At 46.1% G+C, this 24,858-nt stretch overlaps 1 protein-coding gene across 1 annotated transcript in view; it reads left to right on the forward strand.

The window, feature by feature from the left end:
• The window catches only part of DSCAM (DS cell adhesion molecule), a 309,245-nt gene that overhangs the window by 33,999 nt on the left and 250,388 nt on the right, over positions 1 to 24,858 (forward strand). Inside the window, 2 exon segments of the mRNA XM_083171669.1 lie at positions 17,147 to 17,464; positions 21,061 to 21,198. Coding sequence (XP_083027795.1) covers positions 17,147 to 17,464; positions 21,061 to 21,198 — 456 coding nt within the window.

Below are 24,858 nucleotides of genomic sequence, written 5' to 3' on the forward strand. Positions count from 1 at the left end.
CCATGTCAACCTTTTGATTGCCTACCTAGACACTTTCTATCATCCTGATATCCCCCCCCACCCAATGCCCAAAACCTGGGGGATGTGGATTATTAGGTCGACAGTCATAAGGTCTACTACAGTTGGTCGACACATGAAAAAAAGTTTGATTCGGGACAAGGTTGACACAAGATTTGTTATGGTTTTTGGGTGTCTATGATGACCTCTGGTCACCTGGACAGTGTATTAGTTACTGCGTCCCCTTGCATGGCTCGCTGCACAAATCCTCCAGTCGACAAATAACATGTAAAAATTTTGCGTGTCAACCTTCTGTTAATGTTGACCTAGACCATGTCCACCTTGTGTTGAGTTCTGACCATTGACCAATAGTAGTCGACCAATTGACTATCAACCAAGACACTCTTGACCCATTGACCCGATGCCTCCTGAGGGCGGTGGGGTTGGACACCTGACTTTTTTTACTGTATATGATGGCATGTTTCATGGGTATGGTATAAAAGTGGTCAACAACTTTCAAATGCCACCTAACAAGTCCTGGTTGTTGCCCAGCAAGGCAGGGGTGGCATCGCTGTTTCATGTATCAGTGAACTGGGAGGGAGCGCAGCCTGGCACCTTTTATAATGCTGTAAGCTGGCCTAATTATGTTTGGTTTTGCTGGTAACCCAACACCTGCTTTTATAGATGCATTCAAGCCTTTCTATCAGTCGTCAATAATAGGCAGATAATATTATGCCAGCGGCTTGTGTACACTTCTTTCTTTCCCTCTTCTAGCCTGTAGTGTACTCATTAGCCTCGTGTGTACTCACAGCTATGGTTCTGCGTGTTGGGAGCTGTTCGCTCAGACCCATTCATAGCGCCCATTGTCTTCTACAATATAAAAGAACAATGGAGTTTAGTGCATTATTAGTATGGCCGCCGCTGTGGTATAGAAGCAGCTGCATTGTCTATGAAAGCGGAGATTGACTTTTGTCTTCTAACCAGACTGAGCAAATAGTGGCTGAATGCAGCGAGGGCTCGGAGTATAATTCCCATTGACGCTCTGTAAATCATGGGATGCTTTTCTCCATAGACCTGACCCATTGATATTGTGCATCATAAACCTGTGCCCGCTTGTTTACCTTTATGTCATCCATGTAGTTGTATCCGGCAACGTAGTGAAGGTAAATTAAAGAGATGGGAGCACTGTGATTGTCCTGAAGTTCTGGGACTTGTAGTTATACTTGTATAGGTGTAAGAGATGTATTATGGCCAGTGGTCAGGACATGTTGGGGGGTGTAGTGTCCTATGTCTGTATAGGGTGTAATAGATGTATTATGGCCAGTGGTCAGGACATGTTGGGGTGTAGTGTCCTATGTCTGTATAGGGTGTAATAGATGTATTATGGCCAGTGGTCAGGACATGTTGGGGTGTAGTGTCCTATGTCTGTATAGGGTGTAATAGATGTATTATGGTCAGTGGTCTGGACATCTTGGGGTATAGTGTGCTATGTCTGTATAGGGTGTAATAGATGTATTATGGCCAGTGGTCAGGTCATGTTGGGGGTGTAATGCCCTATTGCAGGCAGGTCCAAAGTCAGGCCCGGGGGCCAATTGCGGTCCCTGCTGTCACTTCAAGTGGCCCGCAGCCTCCAGCTGGAAGCGGGCAGAGCATCAGATGTGGGAAGCACAGGACACTAAAGGTGGGGCCCCGGCAAGCGTGCCTTTACCTTGCTGTTTGCTGCAGTGAGGAGGTGCCGGCAGCCACAGTCACATGTGTTTGGCGTCCTACCCCTGCTGCTGCAATCGTATATGACCCTACTACACAATCACAGTGACAGCAGTATTTGGGGAGGGGGGCAGCAAGGGGGAAGTTTGCTCCCGTAACATGCAGAGCAGAGGAGGATGGCAGTGGGACCCCAAGCATCTCCTGTCCTTGCAGTGCCTGCTTTGCCTCTACGTCCTCCTGATTACACAAGGGGCTTGGAAACATACATAGAAGGGAGGGGGCAGAGTGGGGGACATAGAGTGAAGGAGGGGCAGGCTGGGGGACATAGAGTGAATGGGGGCAGAGTGGGGGACCATTCTGATGTGATTAATGATTCAGGCTGAATGGTCGGCCCCCACACATTTCCACTGCACCAAATCTGGCCCTCGTAGCAAAAAGTTTGGACACCCCTGCCCTATTGCAATGGATTTCAGTCTTTACAACTGGGCTGGCAATCACTAGTTCATTTATACTTTGTTACATTTCATATTGGCCACATATGGTGTACAGATGACATTATCCTGTCATTGGCTATGGATTACACGGACATTATTGTCTCTCAATGTAATCTGAATCATTGTAACGACAATGGGTACTTGTGTATTATCACGGTGCCCCCGATATTGATCGCGCAATGTTTTGATCGCATCGCATCGCATGCCATGCACCCGATGGCATGCGATGCAACGCGATTTTTGCCCCCTATACGAGTAAAAATTGTATAAGCACCCTAATGGGTGCTTACAATGTTAAATGCACCCCCACGCCAAATGGTATGCGATGCGATGGGCGCCGTGATACTACACAAGTACCCGACAATGTCTATGAAAGAAAAGAGAACGCTATCTAGACCCGTAATGGCATTTTGTGTCACATAGTTTCTTTGTACCCTATGTAAAATGTTTTGCACATAGATTGTATTGTACAGAATAAGGCCATTAGATTTAGGAGTAAACCAGACTATAAATATAACTGCACCGAGAATAGAGAACTGTCATAAATAATGGAAAGTTACATTAATTAAGAACTTTTGAGCACTAATTAAAAAGTATTTCTTAGCGTTGGCCTATGTTTGTCATATAGCCCATATGTTGGGCCATGTGTTACTGCTTGTCGAGTGAAGCAGCACATTATATACATAACCCATATTTCTGTTTTTCAAAGCATAATTGTTTCCCTAATTAGTGTCTGTCGGAGGAGTAGAGGGGGAAGATACCAGTGTCGTCATCCCTTGTGTATGGTGTAGTCGTGATGTGGTTTGGGCCTAAGTGCTTCATTATTTGTGTAGAATACATAGATATCAATTGGATTATCTATCTATCTATCTATCTATCTATCTATCTATCTATCTATCTATCTATCTATCTATTACCCCTTTCACATCGCACTTTTAAAACGGTATATTGCCGTTTTTTTTCCATTTTAAAATGTTTAAGGCTGCAATGTGAAAGTGCCAGAGTTGATTTACCGGTTAAAGTTAACCGGTATTTCAACACGGTTAAAAAGCAGAGTCCTACACGTTTTAAAGACGTTTTTTTGGCAGTTTGAACAGCTCTATTTCAATGGCTTGAAATCTATCTATCTCCCTTTGAGAACCTCTGCTCTATACACGAACAGACCTCCCAACATTGGTGGCAGTGGAGGAGGGCCGCCTGAAATTAGGGGGTGTGGCTTACTGGTCATGGGGTGTGGCCTATTCCATCAGCACTGCTGCAAGGCCAAGCCCCTCTTTTCCACTGCTGTTGGGGGCATGGTCAGCGCTGTGAGAGCTGCTTTCCATGCACTGTGCGCATGAGTGCAGCGTCTATTCTCCTAGCAACTGGTAGCGGGGAGACCTCCCCCTGGGACACTCTCGGCCCCGGGCTGGGCGCAGGACTGACCCAAAAATGGGATTGTTCCGCAAAAATTGGGACAGTTGGGAAGTGTGCGCTACTGATATAATACTCTGCTTTGAGCTGCAAATGTATTCGTCCAATCACCCGCCCCCTTAGTGGTCCTTGTGTGTTGAGCACCTTAGATATTCATTGTCTAGCCAGAGAGTGTCACCATTATGATATGTAAGCCTCTGCAGGGCACATGACGTTGGGGTGAGTCTTGGTTGTGTAACAAATGAAAGTTTTGGCCCTTAAAATATTGGTGTTGTAATTGGTTGCTTTGTTCCAGAATTCTGTGGCATGCGACTGCCTGCTACAGTATTTACATCGCATCACCATTGTCCTCTGGAAAATGTGACCGTTAGTAATCTCTCCCTGTGCACCTGCTGAGCGGCCTGGAACATGTGACCTGCTGGGTGGTCTGAAAACTGTGACAGTTATTTGCATCCACCCACTAAACAGGATTTTTTATTTTTTTTGAAACGCTCTGCTCTTGAGGGGGTGAACATGGGTAAAGGGTTCCATTCAGCAAACCTCTGTACTGTAACCAGGCACATCAGCTACTTCCAGTTCCTTCCTTTGCGCTATTGGCTGTTCCGTACCACTGAATATTTGCTCTGGAATTCTGTATGAATCGGGTGGGGGTTGTGCAGCCGCTAAATACCGTCAGCTGTCTGTGCACCCCCCCCCCCTCCCCCCTAAGGATAGGACACAGAAACGTGTTGGGGTCACTCGCCCGTACATAGACCTGCTTGCACACTCTCCGCACATGAGATTCGCATTGCCAAGCGCCTCCTTAATTATAAATGGGCAGAAATAAATAATTTAAAGGTATTACTTATTTGCACTTGAATGCTTCAAAGCCTGAGAAATTAGACCAATTAGATATTACAGCTCGGTCTAGCCTTCAAGGTTTTAAGGAAATGTTGTGGAATTAAGTAGTAACACATGCGATTAGGGAAACAAACTCCATTAGTAAATCAGATGCAAATTGGCTGTTTCTTAGGCTTTTCTGGCGTGTCGATATCGCGTAGCTGATTCCTTCTTTGTTTATAAGTTATAATCCTGTCTTTGGGTACAGACTCTTATGGTTTTTTAAATGAGTTTTAATTTTACTCCACTCAATCATTTTCTAAAGGCGGCATCCAATTATATTAGACAACAGTTTTATAGGAATGCGGCTGCTGCTGGTTCTTCCTCTACTCTAGGTCTCAGATCACCGCTGCTTATGTAGGGACCTTTTAGTTCTTGATCATGTGACTCGGATGATTCGTTGAGCTCATCGTTGGCCAGCATGCTGTTGTCTTTGGTGGTGTGGATAGGTGCTAGAGGCCCAGGAATTGTAACTGTCAGTGGCGGTGCCAGAGGTGGGGGCCGTAGCACAGTTCAAAATTCAAATCAGGGAACTGCGTTCACCGCCACTAACTGCCATTTCAAACTGACTCACTGACAGCAGTTGGGCCAGGGGCAGATTGGGATGGAAAACCAGCCCGGGAAATTCGTGAAAGCAGTCCTACAAAAGGGGTGGAGTTGATGAAGGGGGTGGGGTTTGTTGAGGGGTAGTCATAAGAGATAGGAGGACTAAGAATCTTGATTTCCTGCTGGATCCGGTCTTTATCTGCTTATTCCTGTGTAACCAGCGTAATTGCCACAAGTGACGGAGACAGATCTTGAGCATAGATTGAGCTGTGCCGTTCTCCTATGAGGCTTCCTGCGCAGGACAGATTATGGAACCATCGCGGCAGCACGCAGATTCTAAACAATTGGGAAGAAGTCCCGTCAGCTGGAACAGAAATGGCCTGTGCCCTATATAATCCTATTACATATGGCATGTGGATGCTAGGCAATGCCTCTGTCTACATGGGTTAGGTGGTTCTGATTACCCAAGCTTAAATGGGCAAAACCATGATGCACTGCCAGTGGGGCAGATGTAACAGGTGAGAGTTAAGGCAGCTCCCCGGGAGGCTCATATGTGATCTGGCACTTGATGTGCCATTTTTACATGCAATAAATCACATGCATTTTATTGCATGTAATACTGGGGAGCTGCTATAGCGGCAGGGTGCGGGCAGCAGAGTCCGGCCAGCTGCTTATGGCGGGGGGGCCGGCAGCTCGTAGTGGTGGACAGCGGGGTCCATCCGAGCAGCGGCGGCTGGGATCTTGTAGCTGCATTTTGCCTGGCAGCAGGGTGGGATGCGGCTGCTGAATATTTTTAAATGACTGGCCACATACTGATTGGCTGAGAGAATTCTCTCAGCCAATCATCGGCCTCCCAACTGATTGCTTGGCCTCGAGAAAGTTCTCAGCCAAAGTCCGGCCAGTCATTTCAAAATAGTCAACGCCCACATCCCGCAAAATGCCGCCTTAAGCTCCAATCCGTCGCCGCTGTTCGGACGGACCCCGCTGCCCTCCACTACAAGCTGCCCGCCCCCCACTGCACAGACCCCGTTGCAGGCTGCACTCACGATGTGCAACTGATGGGTCCAATGCATCGGACACGACGGCATATCGCACACAGCCGATTTGGTCCAATTTCACGGCCCGATCTGTCGGAATCGGACCAAATCGGCTCAGTGTATGGGGGCTTTTACATTTGCTTGGGGGTGTCCACACTGCAGCCTAAATAGCAGTGTAAAAATAAAGCTGTCTGATATCTGTGGGCTACATGCAAAATCAGGCAGTATTTACCCTGCACAGAAACAATATAAATGTATTTGCTTTCCTTCAAGTGCAACATGGTTTGTTTCAGACACAAAGGGGCTAATTCAGATTTGTTTGTATGGGTCTGAGTTCAGCGCCTTCCCTGATGTTTGAGGTCTGCCATTTGCTCCGGACAGGGAGGTCGCGTAGACATCCCCTCGCATGCCAGCGAGGTGATTCGGGCGGCGGTGAGCAAGGGACACTACTGTGTGACATAACGTGAACAAAACGGGACGCTATCATGTGATGCGTGAATAAGGTTGCACTACAGTATGACATCATTTGACTGGATACTATTGAATCAAATCTGCGAGAGAATAAAAAAAAAAATTTGGTCAGAAGTCTGTGTGATACCGTCGCGGAATAAATCAATATTTGGGGAAATGATTCCGTTTGTAACGTGAGTGCGTAACACTGCTTACACCAGCTCAATGTTCACAAAAGGGTCGTCACAATTATCCGCTCCGGTCCCAGGAGTCTCGGAGTCTGGCTCTGGTTTCAGTCCCAGTAAATCTAGGTGGTGCAAAATAAAGCTTCTATTAGTTGGCGGCAGAACCTTATTCTTAACCCTTTGGGCGCCAATGTTGCTGTGAGCGATCCTCAAAATATCCGCTAACAATGCCAGCGTCGCTCACAACGACTGATCTTTTAGTATAAAAAAAAAGACAAGTACGGCCCAGTCAGATAATTGAAGTTTAGTTAAATATTGCACCCAAAAAAAATTTGATTATATAGTCAGAATCGATAGCAAGTTGGTGCAAATCGCACCGTGTTTTGCTGCACCCTCGATCCCAATCCGCACCACCCCAGCATCGGACTCGAAAGTGGAACTAGACTGAACGGCACACAGTCTATCTCAGAACGAGGGACCCCCCAATTGTGCATGGCCTGCTTGACTTGACAGGTCTCAAAGCTGTGTGTTAACGTTTCTGCAGTATGCAGTTACTGTGTCGGCATTAACAATGTTGCCACCAGAAAGTCAACATTGACATGGCTAAAACGTCAACAGTGTTCATGTCTACATATCGCTTAGGGGGAGAATTGCACACACAAAGTCATTGTTGGCCTGTCCACAATTTTTAATTGATATCAGTGTCGACATGGTCAATAAATGTTGACATTGTAAATGCGCTGATTTGTTTTGGAGTGCTTCATGTAAATGAAGCGTTATATTCTGTGGGCTACACCCGATATCACCATTCTGAGATCGCCATAGCGATAAGATACGATACTTTCTTAAATCCAGTTATATATTTAATATATATGCTTGTGCCAACCTCTTGACCGTGTCGACCTAGTTCATGTCTGTATCTACCTAGTTGACATTTTGCATGTGTCGACCAATTGCATGTTGAGCTTTAGCTGTCTACCTACCGTGCAAGCATAGGCCATTCCCACTTGCCATAGGCCACACACCCAAATTTTTGGGAACGTGCCTTCATCAGGCGAGGAGGTCCCGACTTCACTTTAGGGATGGCCATCGATATTTGCCGGCGATGGTGCAAATGACCATCGATGGTAGCATACTACAGTATGTGATGTATGACCATCTATGTTTAAACTATCGATGGCCATCCTTTTTATTTGGCACAAGGGCCAATCAAAACCTGGGGGCTGGGCTTTATGGGTGTCGGGGGTGGAGCTATGCTCCTTGTCACAGCCTCTTGATTAGGAATAAAATAAATATTCGGAGATGCTTTGCCATTGATGGAGAGCAACCATCTAGTTTGCAGCCATCGATGGCAAAACGACATAAACCATTTATGATTTTGAGTCATCGATGATCAATGGCCATCCATACTTCACTCTCTCACAAGTTGGGAGGTATGCAACTGGTTGCCATAGTAACAGCAGAACACTTTGAAATGTACAACTGTATAGCGGTTTTAGCAGCTTTGTAAGGAATACTAATTGATCACAGAGCATCGTCGTCGTGTATTTTTGCTTCCACAATTGCAGCAAACAGACGAGTGCAGAAGCGTTTGGTAAACTGTTGTGGGTCTGACCTTCCTTATTAAAGCGTCTGGCGCCCAGATGTTCTCTTCCGCTGTTCTGTGCGCGGCTGCTGAGATCTCTAATAAACTGATCGCGTAAATGACTGAAGTGGAAAACAAATGTTAACACGACACACCTCCGCAGGATACATCGCTGTCTTTGTGCAAATGAGCAACTTGTAATCCCGGCAGCGGAGACGGCGGATCAAAGTGCCCAGCTTTGTTGTCATCTCCATATTGTGTTCTAGTAGTTAAAGCCTAGATTGGGACGATGTTAAGGATATATAAATATAATAACAAAAAGCGTAACCACAATGTAAAAACTTGTAGCAACAAAAAATAAAAATGTAGTAACCAGTATGGCAGGAATGGAAGCAAAGAGTCCAATGAACAGAATACAGTGAACATTTTCGAGGATTTTATTTGCCAGGATTTCAATCCTGCTAGCTAGCAGAGTTGCTCCTGTGACCAGCCAGGGTTACTGGCTGGTGTGAAAGGAACTTACCCAGCTTCCCGGCTTGCTGTTGAAGCATCCGCCGGATCCCGCTGTCAGTCTCTGCCGGAGCCCATGTCCTGTCACAGCCAGCAGATCCTGTGTCCTGTCAGCGGTGGATCCTCATCCCGCTGTCAGTCTCCGCCAGAGCCTGTGTCCCGCAAGCGGAGGATCCCGCTGTCCGTCTCTGCCGGCCAATCCCAGGCTGGCCCCCCCCCCCCCCAATACACCAGAAAATACAGGGCCTAGGTTGGAGTGAAAAGGGCCAACCCGGTAATGTCCTTGCATGATTCCTGAACTGTATTCCTGGGTACGTCCCTGCATTTTCTGGTGTGAAAGGGGTATTAATGTAGCCATTAGTTATAAGGCAAAACCAGGTCGCTTCTCCCTCTTTTTAAACCTACGGGCAGATCTGGTTTTGCCTTGTAAATTATTGTCCCTTTAAAAAATCTTCTTTGTTTGGCCGGCATCCCCCACGTTCGCGTAACTCAAGGGCTGTTACTTTTACCCACTGTAATACATGTATCTACATCATTGTTCTAAATCATCAGTAAAACTTGCAAAGAAAGGCGCTCAAAGTTTTTGTGAGTTTCACATTTGAAATAGGTTAATAACTATCTGGGTCGCTATTTTTATACCACAATTAAACTGCAATCAACAAATAGCTTCCCAGCTTATTAACGTGACCATTATCACTATATAATGGGATATAATGAGTTTCTTTTATTAGATGCTGCACTATAGATACGTGTTCATCTACACTGACCATGGGATAACAAAATAATACGAATTTAAATATATGCCGCTGTTTGCCGAACTTGGCCCCTCCCACTGTGGGTGGTGCAAATGTACCTCCAATGTGTATTTTTGGGGTGTATCAGCCCCCATCCATTTTATTTTGCACGTTTTTAGTTATGGGTTGTTTGCTGACAGCCCTGTAATATTCATGGGCTGAGAGCGCGCGGCCGGAAAGGGAAAAGGCCGCGAGTGATCTGCAACCTAGTTAGAAATTTATGAAGTGCTAAAAATGTTTTATTCACGGAGTTGGGCTCATCAGCTGTTGCATGTAAACAATTCATCGCCTTCGTCCAAATCCAGCACGAGTAGGAGGCTGGCTGTTGTCATTAGGAGAATGTACGTCATTTGGCAAATGGTGTAATCGTTAATTAGTTTAGTGTGGGCTATCATTTTTGTGTTTCTTCCTGGCAGGAGGTGATCTTAGTAAATCCAACCATTGTGATAAAATGTAATCCTAAAGATATATATATATATATGCTCATCATTTGGTCTGGATCATAAATCTGAATGATTGCTTAGAATTTTGTTACAAAGATCCTGTGTATTCAAAGCTCTTTTGAAGTTTCTCGTAGGGGCTCATTTTGGCCCCTTCTGAATGATCTTAGTGTGTATGCTCATTGTCGTTAACAAGCCCCCCCCCCCCCCCGTCATCTGTGCTGCATGACGTCCAATGTTGATGACATCATCAACGAGGCACCGGTACTGAACGCTATTGTTAACCATAGCGTTCAGTATGTACACGGTATATTGTTTACCTGCGATTACTGCCAATATCATTAAGGTTATAGCACTAAAACACTATATTGTTAACGATAGCCTTCAGTGACATCACCGGGACCCCCACCGAACGTGCATTCATTGACGATGTAGTTGGATTTGTCTGCATGGTCGGACAACAGGGGGATCTTTACCGATATAGTGGGTACACACTATAGTGTTCATTCTAGCACCCGCTATCTTTGAATACCCATGTAGTTCCTCTTCCTTGCCTGGGGTGTCGCTGTCTACTGTTGTGCTTCATGCACAGTGTGGTCTGTACATCAGCACTGATATGCAAACCAGACCTGTGCTAGAAACACCACAGCAGACAGCGACACACCAAGCAGGGAAGAGGAACTGGATGGGTTTTCCAAGATAGCGAGTGCTAGAATGAACACTACACTAGACCATATACACCATAATATAGTTATCGTGCATCTCTAAGAAATATTGCATAGTGCGTACCCAGCTTAAGATTTGTATTATAACGTATTATATATGTCAACATAGTGCGGGTGTTGACACTAATCATGTCGACAAGGTAAAATTTGACATTCTGGGGTCGCTATTATGACTTGTCATTTTTGCCACTTTACCGCTCGCCATGGGGACCTCAGAGCAGCGGGAGAGTAGAAACCATCCTATTCAAAAGACTGGGCGGCCGCTGATTGGCTGACTTCTCAGCCAATCAGCGGCCGCCCAGTCCTTTGAATGGAATTTCTTTTTATTCTCGCGCCGCGCACCCGATCTCTCTGCATCTGCGGTCCCCGCTCCTGACCCTGCCTGCAGCAGCGCCGCTACATCTGAAGAGGCTGAGGCTCTCCCAGTGCACAATACAGATTACAGCCTGCACCTACAGGTACCCAGGACCGGACCCTGCCCCCAGCCTGCTCCTGTCACTCCACCGGACGGCTGCACATGATTAATCTTATGTGCAGACCGTCCGACATCCGGATCTGATCCGATGTACACGGGACCGCGCATCGGATCAGATCGGATGTCATACACTACGCAATTTGCCCAGTTTCACCCGATTTCTCAGCCCAATCCTCCAGAATCGGGTGAAATCGGGGCCAAATCGCGTAGTGTATGGGGGCCTTTATTCAGGGTGTACGCAGGAGCTATTGTCTATGAGATAATGGTCATAAGTAAGCTGTTGACACAAAGTTCGTATATTCAGACATAGACACTGCCCTGGCATAAGTGTGGATGGTACAAATACGGGTGTGCCGATGGTGGATAATCTGGAGCCACCTGCAGCATTACAGCACGCTGCGCACAGAACGTGGCCCTGCAAATTCTGGCATGCGCTTGTGCAAAAACTAACATTTGCACACTTTAGCACCCAGGATTCTGGCAGTGGCGCTAGAACGACGCAGCAGCAGCCACCACCTCTAAATCAGGCCCATTGTGCTGTGCCAACAGTATTTGCTTATCTGCAGACGGGTCATTTTTTTTAGTATTCATATCTCAATTTAGGGCAGATGTATTAAGCCTGGTGAAGTGATAATGTTTATGGTGATAACGCACCAGCCAATCAACTCCTATCTTTCGTTTTTCAAACAGCTGATTGGTGCATTATTCATCGTCCACTTTATCACTTCACCAGGCCTAATCTATCTGCCCCTTCATATATATATATACCATGCTTCCTATGCCCCGGGTTACAAAGCTGCATGTACTATCACTTCTCTGTCCATAGACACAGTGCTCCAGTGACATTCGCTGGCATTCTCGACCAGCTGCTGCTCGGGGCACATTCATCTCCAGGAAGGCTGGCTCTGTCCGTGGGTGCGCGGAGCAGTAGGCATTTAGGGATTCCTACAGAGAGCATTGTCTGGCATTGGCGCAGCAGGGCGGGAGGGTGGTATAACTCCACGCAGCTGTGCTGAGACGAGCGGAATGAGCTTGTCTATTATAGAGACTATTGCTAGTCTCTGATAATGCCCTCAGAATATAGGAGCTGCGATTTGCATTCCCCACAAAGGATCCTTGTGCTTTATTTTGGTTTATGCTGGAAGCCTTTCTTCAGAATCTCCATTTCTACAGATAAAACATAAGTGCTTCATTAGCAGGGACTGACTGATAAGATCTCTGCTAAATAGTGATTATTCTGCCTTTTTTTTATGTTTATTTTTGTGACTTTAGTAAAGAAGTGCTAATTAGTGTCTTATTAGCGGCAGTAAAAGGGCCCGCTTCATGTTTCAGATGGTGAAGTGTCTTATTACATGCACATGTTACAGGGGCCTACACACGGGGCGACACTGCTGAGGGATCTGAGCAGTGGAGACGGTTCCGCTCACAGCGCTGCACAGCAATGTATCAGCGCTGTGTGCCCAGCGATCTGTCAGGGCCGGTGGTGAGAACCCTAGATCTGACCGGCGATTGACTACATTTATCCAACATGCTGGATGGTCTGTGATGTCAGCGATGACCATTCCGGCCCGTCTCAGCCGCAGATTAGCGGAAGCCTCAAGCCTAGTCACAGTTGCACAGAAGGCAAAAACGTTTTGTAAGTTCGGGAATTGCGTATGGATGTACATGCGGATAGCGATATCGATCCATTCGCAATTCTCTCGCGGTTTAGCATGAGGCATTTTCTTGTCGTCTGAGCGGCGCTTTCTCCCCATAGTACACTGCAACTTCTCACAAGCGAACCATGCTGAATTAGGCCCTTAATACTGATTATAGGTACATGTAACACTGAGCACAATGTACTTTGAAGATACTGCAGGAGAAAAGGCTTTGGGACTTGAGAAACTTATTGCATACCTCCCAACTGTCCTAATTTTTGCAGGACTGTCCCGGTTTTTGGGAACGTTTCCGCGTCTCGTCCGGAGCAGGGTGTCCTGCGTGGGGGGAGGGGGGGCAGTTGGGAGTCCCCCACTGCTCTGCACAGCATCTATTACCAGAAACAGAGGGGCTGAGGGCATGCCTCCTTAGCGGTAAAAGGAGAGCGTGCCCTTGCAGAAGTGAGGGCACGCCCACTGATTGATAGGCCACACACCCCCTGTGGCCATAGTAACCAATCAGATTGTAATTCTTATTTATTTAAAACCTTCTAGAAATAACAGTCTGTGATTGGTTGCTATGAACATTATCCTATCTTCAATGGAACCCCAAAGATTCTATTTTGCCGTGGAAACCATTCAGCAGCTTCCGCGAATGTTCTTATATTTGACTAGTTATCTTATAGAAAAGCAAAAATAACTTTCTATCCTACTTTTCTGTTGGATGATTCCCCTCCCAACAGAGCCGCACCATGTGTAGGGCAAGTTAATTAAGGACGTGGAAGTTGGAGGCTTTTAGGATGCCGCCTGGTCCTGCTGCAGGGAGATTGTGTTGTCAGGCTCATCTGATGGGTTTTTGTGATAAGGGAGACTATAATAAGGTCTATGGGGAAGTATCATTTAGTGTGAATGATTTCATGTCTGGAGTTGCTGCAGGTAACACGGTTTTGGCTAGGGGATACAATTAGATTAATGAAATGCTGGAGCAATTCTGTCCTGTATTATACATTAGATTCTCCGTTGCATGCTGTATACACCGATGGGAGGCAGCCATTGCTCTGATGGAACTATATAGCCGAGAGGGCCGAATATCTCTCCAGGCCAGTGTACTTACACAGAATGCTCAAAGGAAATAAGAAATAAGTAGTCTGATTGTGGGTATAGATCATTAAGTCGACAGTCAATAGGTTGACACCAAAAGGTTGACGCAGTAAAGGTCGACATGAGTTTTTCACATTTGTTGGGGTGTCACTGACACCTGACCACATGGACCAAAATCATCAATACCCCCTTTTGTGCTTCGGGGGACACGGAAGGAGTTGAATCTCATTAAGCCCCCTCCCTCGTTATGGTAAGTGCCACAAATGTGAAGAGGGCGGGGCTAAAAGGACACACTACCTGTCAATTTAGCCCCTCCCCCTCCTGAAGAGCTGTGAATGTCGGCATTTAACCAACGGGGGTGTGGGTCCATGGTCATGCGAGAGGCGAGCCCATCCTTCCGGGAGGCCAGGAGGGGGGATCTGATTTTCGGGAGGCTCCCGGTCATTCCGGAATTAGTGTACCGTGTACCCTGGCTTGGTTCACCTATCCATCAAGCCAGGTGCCCCGCTCCGGGACTGCTTCACTCGACAGTCTTTACCGTTCCCATTTGCAGCCCACAGGGATGGTAAAGTATTAAAAGGCCCCAATTTTTTTCGAAAAACTCATGTCGATATTTTCATGTATGGACTTTTTGGTCTTTTTTTTGACACTGTCCACTTATTATGATTTATTTATTAACAGTTTCTTATATAGCGCAGCAGATTCCGTTGCGCTTTACAATAGGAGACAGTGATACAACAAACTGGGTATTTACAGACAGACAAAGGTATGAGGGCCCTGCTCACAAGCTTACAATCTATAGGGAATTAGGCATTGATACACAAGGATAGATACTGTATTCTTTATTGCATTAATTCCACCAGAATTATTATTCAAATCTCCTGAGTGTTACTGGTCCTGCATTGTACTAACTTAGATTACCTGTTCGTTCTGTTGCCTACTTGTGCCGACCTTCGAAGCTTGTTGTATCTGATGACGGCAGTGCCGACGAACAGGTACATGGTTTTTATAGGCAGTTGATCTCTTTCGTTGTTAACACAGTTGTGTTTTTTGACACTAGCGTGAATGGAGAATTTAGTAGTGTGCTGAGCGCAGCGAGCAGACGCGGTACACTGTAGACTTAAGACGAAATTCGGGCCAAAAAAAACTCATGGCTGTCGACCGAATGCTTGTGTCGATCTTCCAACACTGTCGACCTTAGCCATTTTAGATAGGTAGATCTAAGCACTGTCAACCTTTATTGGTCAACATAAATTATGTATGTCGACCGTTATACAGTCGACCCTATCACCCATAACCGTTACCCTTGTGTTCTGTCCTAAAGTTTGCGTGATTTAGTGGTACCCTTCCTTAGGGCCGTGTCGCATGGTATCGGATCAGCCGTGGCACGTATTCCCTATAGGGCCCCGCGCAGGACTATAGTTCCTGACATACATTTCAGCTGCACTTCTCTAGCTGCTAAAAGCTTCGCAGAGACCTCTCGCCCCATCTCGTCCATTAGACCCTCGTGTTCACTCAACTTTCCCGCACTCACCATCTGTAAATAACGGGCACATCAAGATCATGTTAAGTGCTGTCTGACGTTTACATGTTTGGTGTGACCCATGAGTCTCACCGTGTGCTCGGCGCTGTGTCAGATACACATTATGACCTTGCTGGGTTTCAGACCCGAGCCTATTTATAGAATGATATACTGTATGGGGAAGTGCTTGCGGACTGATCCGTATTTCATGTATGTTTTCCAGAAACAAACAGGCTTTGTCTGGCATATAGCTTATACGGTGGTATATAGCTTATAAGGTGGCATATAGCTTATAAGGTGGCATATAGCTTATAAGGTGGCATATAGCTTATAAGGTGATATATAGCTTATAAGGTGGCATATAGCTTATAAGGTGGTATATAACTTATAAGGTGGCATATAGCTTATAAGGTGGTATATAGTTTATAAGGTGGTATATAGCTTATACGGTGGTATATAGCTTATAAGGTGGCATATAGCTTATAAAACAGCTGGTTTAATGGCTAGCATTACCGCCTCAGAGGACTGAGGTCTTGGGTTCAGTTCCTCCGTATGCTTTGATTTCCACCCACAATCCAAAAATATACTGGTAGGTTAATTGGCTTCCACCAAAAGTCAACCATACTGTGTGTGACTGTGTATGTATGAGTGTTCATGTTTAAAATGTCAACCGAGGGCACTACTTGGGGGAAAAGTTCCAACTGGGGCATTATAATGGGGGCATAGTGTCAAATGGGGCAATATCACAGGGCATAGTGTCAATTGCGCACTATAAGGAGGCATAGTGTCAATTGGGGCACTATAATGGGGGCATAGTGTCAATTGGGGCACGATAATGGGGGCATAGTGTCAATTGGTGTACTATAATGGGGGCATAGTGTCAATTGGGGCACGATAATGGGGGTATAGTGTCAATTGGGGCACGATAATGGGGGCATAGTGTCAGTTGGGGTACTATAATGGGGCATAGAGTCAACAGGGGCTCTATAATGGGTCATAGAGTCAACGGGGGCTCTATAATGGGTCATAGAGTCAACGGGGGCTCTATAATGGGTAATAGAGTCAACGGGGGCTCTATAATGGGGCATAGTGTCAACGGGGGCTCTATAATGGGTCATAGAGTCAAGGGGGCTCTATAATGGGTCATAGAGTCAACGGGGGCTCTATAATGGGTCATAGAGTCAACTGGGGCTCTATAATGGGGCATAGTGTCAACGGGGGCTCTATAATGGGTCATAGAGTCAACAGGGGCTTTATAATGGGGCATAGCGTCAACCGGGGCACTACTTTAAGGAGTAAAATGCGCTACAGTACGTCACTATTAATGTGCACAAAGCGCTGAAAATGAGATCACAGATGTGTGACATCACCGCCCCGGCAGCTGCATCACTAGGGAAGATCGCTAGATCCCACTACGCGCACAAGTTAATGTAAAGTACGCCCCCTCTTCCCATTACGCTAAATCACTGGGAAGGCCAGTGCTCGGGGCACAGGGGGAAAGGTTTCAAACCTTGGCAAGAAATAAAGTGATGATAGATAAAGCACTTTTTTTACCAGGATATTTGTATGGGAAATGTACATGTCGTATAGTAACAGAAGAGTCTTCATTCGATTCTCTTTTGTAACGCCCTTGTTTTCTCTTTTTCTTCCAGTTTCCAGTGAAGATCTACACGCCAGCCTATATTTTGTCAATGCCTCTCTGCAAGAGGTAGTATTCGCTAGCACCACGGGGGCCCTGGTTCCGTGTCCTGCAGAAGGCGTCCCCCGTGTGGTGCTCAGATGGTACCTAGCAACGGGCGAGGAGATCTACGATGTCCCTGGGATCCGCCACGTCCACCACAATGGCACTCTCCAAATTTTCCCCTTCCCTCCTTCAAGCTTTAATAACTTAATCCATGATAATACTTACTATTGCACAGCTGAGAATCCTTCAGGGAAAATCAGGAGTCAGGATGTCCACATTAAGGCCGGTACGTAAGGCGGAACGATTTACAGAATTTATGTTCATTTTCTTTTGTATTTGTCAGGATGTTTTCACAATATGTACAAATAATTCAACCGATTAGAAAATGTTCAAAACCAAAAATGAATTTGCATTAAACTAAATGCTCCAAATGCAGATATGGAGAAGACGTTTGACCCGTAGAACCGATACAAATATCCTCCTGGTGCAGCCAAGAAAATCCCTTCTCACGCCTAAGAAGGGGTGGGGCTTCCAGTAAAGGGGGCGTGGCTTAGTGGGGGAACACCCTGATAACCTCGCTCTCAGTGACAGAAGTCAGGTGCTGCAGGTTATTGTCACACTGCAACGCCCAGTTCCTGACACTGCGGAGGAGTCAGTATGTTGGTGTCCCCCCTTGGAAGGGTGACGCCCAGATGCGGACCCTTCCCACATTGCGACACCACTGAACAAGAGATGACTGAAGCAACTCAGTGGTTCTCAAACTCGGGTCCTCAAGGCAACGTAACAGTTCTGCTATCAAGAATCGCAGTGGCGTAACTACTAGATTTGCTCCCCCCCACCTAAAATTTTGGCAGCACACCCCCCCCAACCCTACCTTACCTCTCCGCATACCACGTCCGCTGCCGGTCTTGTTTGTGGTCCCAACGCTCCTCGAACTCCTGCTATTGAAAGCTGACCCTCACAAAATGGCTTCCCCTAATAGCAGACAATTTTTAAGGATGCTAGAGGAGGCCGCCGCCGCCTCCTTTAGCATCCTCCTCAAAAACTGTCTGCTGTATGAGGGCAGCCATTTTGTGACTGTCACTTTTCATTAGTAGCAGGAGCCAAGAGGCGAGCGGGGGCCGCGAGTTGTGGTATTACCCTGCAATAATGGCTTTGGTGTAATTCATGTGACTGACCCAGAGGTCCCAGATGATGGACCGAACCGCCAAACCCCACTGTTAGTAAAGCAGGCTGGTGTATCCGTTAGTCTGTGCATACCAGTTCTCCATGTTAGCAGCTGCCAGTGGCTGTACACGTATGGAATTGGGTGGCGGGTATCATTGGAGTACGGTTTGGATATTGGAAGTGACGTACAGTGTGTGCGCCGCTCCTTGGACTGCCGCTGGACCAGATAACGCAACAGACCTGTGCAATATGACTGTAGGTTGTACTGTGTCTGCCAGATCTCCCTGATTTGCCAGGGTTACATGTAATGTATTGTTTTTAGATTTGGAATGCACCTGCGGCACTGAAGGACTCTTTTTCTTTCCTCCTGTATCTGAGAATCAATAGTAAGGTCACTTTCAGGAAATGCCAATTATGAGGTAGCCCTTTCAGCCAATATGTTACCCACTGGGGATTCTGAGTATTGATACAGGCCAGAGGCCTTACCGAATTCAGGTATCTGATTGGCTGGTGCACAGCGTGGGCATGTAGCCGACTGGTCTTCAGTGGAACCATGAAATGTCAAATCTTCTCCCCAGTCACAATGGGCCTAATTCAGACTTGATCACAGTGTATATTTCTTCTCACAAAGGGCAAAAACCATGTGCACTGCAGGTGGGGCAGATGTAACAGGTGCAGAGAGAGTTAGATTTGGGTGGTGTGTGTTCAAAGTGAAATCTACAGTGGAGTATAAGAATAAAGCAGCCAGTATTTACCCTGCACCAAAACAAAATAACTCACCCAAATCTAACTCTCTCTGCACATGTTACATCTGCCCCACCTGCAGTGCAGCATGATTTTGCCCATTGTGAGAACATATTTGTCCTGTGATCAGGTGGGAATTAGGCCCAGTGTGACAATAAAGCCCTCTCTTCTGTCAGATGCCAATAAGGGTGGAACAGTCTGTCTGTATATTAGATTATGGGGGTTATTCAGGTTGCGAGTCCACCAAACCCCGCCCGGCGAACGCACGCCCCCCCCCCCCCCCCCCCCCGCCGCCCCAGCAAAGTGCGGCTTCGCCCGCACAGCAGCGAATGGATGTTTTGCATAAACATCCATTCGCTTTGCTGGGGTATCCGCCCACATCATTCGATGGTCGGTGACCATCGAATGATGTTTAGCTTGCACGCATATATAAGTGACTTTTCAGTTACGTATATATGCGTGCACGCTGGCTTGATATGGGCGGGCAGCTGACATCCCCCGCACCCGCGTCACTGCCTCATTACCATGAGAACGCCCAGCGTTCTCATGGAAACGCCCATGGAACGCTGGGCGTTCCCATATGGTGATGGGGCAGCACGGCGCTCCCCGTCCATCTCCGCCCCCCCCTCGCTGCCATGGGTGCGTGCACCCGGCGACCCGAAAGGTCGCCGTGGGTGCACGCACCATGCGCCTGCACATGCGCAGAAACACGCATGCGCAGACGCACAACATCGGTACTGCGTGCGAATGCGCACAGTACCGATGCAATCTCCACACTAAACTGAAGGCCCAGTTACTACAACATTGCCACCGAGGCTGCCATGTGTAAATGGGCTTTACCAGAAGACTTCTCCTGAGAGAGTGTTAGTTATTACAGTACTGTTATTAGTGAGAAGCCAAGACTCTTCCTAAACGGTTCCAGTATGTGTTTTATGGGGTCCTATCGGCTCTTCTCTGGTCCTGGCTGTGTATTACTGGAAGTACAATTTAAGTGTGATATTATTATTATTATTATAAGGGGAGGTTCCAGAGGAGGGGCTGCAGCCTAGTTCAAAATTCAAATAGGGGAACCACGCCCACTTCCATCAACTGCCAAACTGACTAACTGGCAGTGGGTGTAGCTCCCCTATTTGAAATTTGAACTGTGCTGCAGCTCCACCACTGGATCCGCCACTGATAATGATTATTATTAACTCCGTATTCATATATTTATTGGGGGATTATTGGATTGTTCAGACAATTACTCAATGACCAATTGGATCCCCCCCCCCCCCCCCACAGGATATATTTATTTTTTCCTGCACATTAAGCATGCATGTTTTCTTTGGGACTATACATGTATGTGTATATGTGGTATGTATTAAATGTTTAATGTGTTTGTATACTTTATAATGTTTCTTTTTTCTGTTCAGTTGTTAATTATGTTTTTTTGTTTTTTAGTTTGTTTTTTACTATTCCTAATATTATACTAACATAATATTGCCTTAGCCATATTCACACGATGGCGCTAATGCCTCCACCCCACAGAGGACACATAAGGCCTGATTGAGACCTGTTTGCTGCCTAACGAGCAGATAAACGCCACCCGCCAAACACCCCCTCCTGCCGAGCGAATCCCTGCACTAGCTTATGAGTTGATGTATAAGCTTACACATCAACTCACATTCGGCCGCACGGAGGAAAAATCATTCAATGCATTTATGGATAATTACCACCAGTGGCGGTTCCAGAGCTGGTGGCTGTAGCACAGCCCAAAATTCAAATAGGAGAGCCACACCCACTGCCACCAACTGCCATTCCAAACTCCTTAGCAATGGGAGTGGCTCCTCTATTTGAATTTTGGGCTGTGCGGCAGACACCAACTCTGGAACTGCCACTGATGACCACCATTCGAGAGAGTTGCACAACCACATGGGGAGGAGCTGGGAGCATGTTGTAGACACTAATGAGCTGTATTTGTCTTGTGTTTAGTTTTACGAGAAGCCTATACGGTCCGAGTGGAGGATCAGAAAGCCATGAGAGGCGGTGCAGCAGTTTTCAAGTGCATTATTTCCTCCCCGGTGGAGGCACACGTTTCGTGGGAGAAGGACACAGTCTCACTTGTCTCAGGTAGGTGACCCTTCTTACTCTTTTCTTATCTAGGCCTCGCTACACGGGCCAGATGTACTAAACATGAAAGTTATAAAATAGAGCGAGGTAAACCACCAGCCAATCAACTCCTAGCTGCCATGTTACAGGCTGAGTTTGAAAAATGACAGGTAGGAGCTAACTGGTGATTTATCACTCTCCATTTTATCATTTTTCAAGGCTTAGTACATCTCGCCCCATTTGAGAAAAGGAATTGATCTCCCCAAAATTCCTCATTATGCAATGTGTTGCTTCGTTCTGTTCTGTTAAATTGCGTTCCAACTCTTGGCTCTTCTGATGAGTGTCTACCGCATTCTCCTAATTTGTTTTCTCCTCCGAGGGCTATTAAAGATTCCGTTATTGTCTATATTGTCATAATTTTGTGCGGAGCTATTCAGTTTTATGTTATGCGTACAGAAACTAAAACAAAACATAACCAAGGCGGCCATTTTGTAAGTTGAACCTACAAAGTAGACTAACTGTTCGCTGGGGGGGACAATGCTGAGACTCTTTGCTCATAACTATTTTATCTTCTCTTGAATAATGATTGGTTGCTGTCTAAGTAACAGATAAGCCATATTCGTGTCCTTCAGGCAGGGGTAGAGGAGGAGAATGGGCTTCATAGTACAGTGATTCTGAGGTAAATGTCTACTCATCCTGAGAATCCTGATAACTGACGTATATTTTGGATAAACTTTGTCCTGGATGTTGGACATCTAAAACACATCGGTATCAGAACACAGTGGTACAGTAGCTATAAGTATTAAAAATCTTTCAGCACTAAAAGTTTGGAGTTTAGCACTTCCCTTCCACATAGCGTATTCTAGAATAATTTTTCTCTCATGACATACTGTATGTTGGCCATAGGAAGTCTTTGTCGGACTGAGTCATGGAGGTGCCACCAGGAAATGCCGTGATACTGTTACATACTTAATAGGTGTAACAACCACCAAGAAGATTGTCACAGAGGGTCTTTGCCAACCAATAAAGAGGATAGGCAAAGAACAATTCAATTTTACAAATGGGACAGGGGTATGCCAGGACTGCCCACTGTAAATTCGCAGGTGGACTAATATTGGTGGTGGTTCATAGAAGCAACCAACCACCCAAGTTCATCAATGATCCTGCTCCACCAAGTTACTGAGCCACTAGTAGCACAGTGATCATATATAGTTTGAGTGCACAGTCTAGAACCTGGCCTTTGTAGGAAGGGGATTTCCCTGTACACCTTTGGTCCAGTCCGACCCTACTGGTTGCTCCGTTGGATTCTACTGAGTGGCAGTGATGTCTTCTGCTTGCCCGGCCAAGTCTCCAAACACGCGGCCATAGGGGTCTGTAGTGGCTGCCTGTTGCCTGTCTGAGGCATGTGGTGGACCACTCCACCTTTCTGACATAACTACTATATCCCGACACATGTTGGTTTCATACATGAGCTTTGTCAAAGCATAAAAGACTGGAGAAAACAGGGCTGATCTATGCAATTTTATACAGTCCCTGGTTGTGTTGTCAACTGCAAATTAGTGGTAATTGGATCTGATACGAAGCATTGTCTTAGAGAAGCACATCAGAATGAGTCTGTGTCAATTCTGTGGTTCACAGCCTAAATTGTGGTTTAGTGCCTTGATCGGACCTCTGTGTTCGTGGATAGTGACATTGTCTGGTTGCTTAGCAACAAGGAGACTGGAATTATCTTATTCACCGCAGGTTCTTGCTGGTAGACGAGAGACGGATTGTGTGAATTGTTGGGTCATGTTTGCGAGGGGTTTTAGGCAACATGCACCTTTTTATCTGATGCGGGGCCATTCCATAGTAATGGAAACCGGTGCAAAATGTATTTATTTTTTTATAAAGTCAATTATTTTTGAAGCATTGTTTTACAACTCAGAAGGATAATTTAATTAGAAGAAAGTGGAGTGAATTATTAATGCTAATTTATTATATGGTTTGTGTTCTGTAGAAGTGTAGTTGGCAAGTCACTCGAGATGATGGTGGAAATGAGAAGACATGTACATGTACATTGTAGACGTGTGCGTGTCCTGGTTTATCCTTTTTGTATGGAGGAACAAAATGCCTAGAACTTGATTTTAGTTTCTAACGAGTTCCAGATATTCACCTACTGTATACTATTTTGTTTCTCATTTAAGTCAAGCCAATGCCCTGGTTTGATCCCAATTTTTTTCTTAGGTGGCTTCAGCTGGAGACAGACCTGCAAAGAAAGACATGTGGTGCAGATGCACACTCCATATTATTAATCAAATTCAATCAATAATAGAGGTTCTTGGTATATTGTGTGTGCTGCCCTGGGGTGACTGGCTTATGCTGGCCTTTTTGGGGTTCCGCGCCCCAGATTCTTAGTATTAGGGACCCACCAGAAATGAGGTTACCGTGAAGCTGGTTGGTGGGCAAATATTTCTTGGCCAATGAATATACCAAGAACCTCTATTATTGATTGAATTTGATTAATAATATGGAGTGTGCATCTGCACCACATGTCTTTCTTTGCAGAACTACAAGTCCCAGCATGATAGCACCTCATGTAAATCGGGTGTGCATTCTAAGATCCCCCCCCCTATGGAGACAGATCTGACATACCACCTCATTGGCCTCTCTGCTCCCGATACCCTCCAAGTTCTTTCACATCGTGCCCTTAATTTCACATTTCAGACCTTGGATTATGGTACCCGCTACTTCAAAGGCCTCTCTCCTTTGACCTTTCATCCTACCTTCCCTCCAGGCCAATCTCTCATATGTTCCATGACCATAGATCTGTAGGAACATATGCTTTGATATGTTTGTCTTTCTGTCTCCCCTCAGTGCTGGAGAGCTTGTGTTGCATTGGGTTCTTTTATCAATATATATATATTGGACATGCCCCAAAATAGCATTATACCAGGATATGATTGCCAACTTAAGTAGAGTGGCCAATGGCCCTTTAATTAAAGACCACTGCTCTTTTGGTTATGGGTCATTGTGTAAACCTAATTTAGGTCGACAAGCTTTATGTCGACACCTGAAATAGGTTGACATGGGTAAGGTTCGAAAGGGTTGGGGTGTCGACACAGGAATTAGGTTGACAATGGGAAAGTTAACAGTCAAAACTTTGACATGAGGTTTTTTGCGGATTTTTGTCCCGAATTTCGACATAGTCGACATGGACACTGTGTCTGTGTACCATGTCCCCTTGCAAGACTCGCCGCACTCGCCATGCTTCAGGCACGGTGCCTCGCTGCGCTCACCACACCATTTTATTCTACCACCACGCCGTAGTGGATGGTAGGGCATGAAACGTGAAAAACGCATGTCGGCCTTTTGACTCTTAACCTTCTCATTGTCAACCTGACACTGACGACATTACACACGTTGACCTGAGGCCGGTCGACCCAACAACCTAAAGAGGAGGGAAGGGGGTGACAGGGGGCTGGAGCAGGGGAATGTCCAGTGTTTTATGGGTGTCCCCATATAAACTCTGGGCTTTACCCTGAGAACGCAGGTGAGGCGTTGCCTGCTTGGGACATCACAAGACATCAGCACCCGCCCCCAATTCGGCCCCGCCCCCAATTGTTTTTGAATAGTGTGGAACTCCTAAACTGTGTTGCTTCATCTGCACTGTAATGTAAATGACAATGTTTACCTGTGTACTTA

This window comes from Crinia signifera, chromosome 2, assembly GCF_055691185.1.
Source record: "Crinia signifera chromosome 2, ASM5569118v1, whole genome shotgun sequence".
In the NCBI taxonomy this organism is placed as follows: Eukaryota; Metazoa; Chordata; class Amphibia; order Anura; family Myobatrachidae; genus Crinia; species Crinia signifera.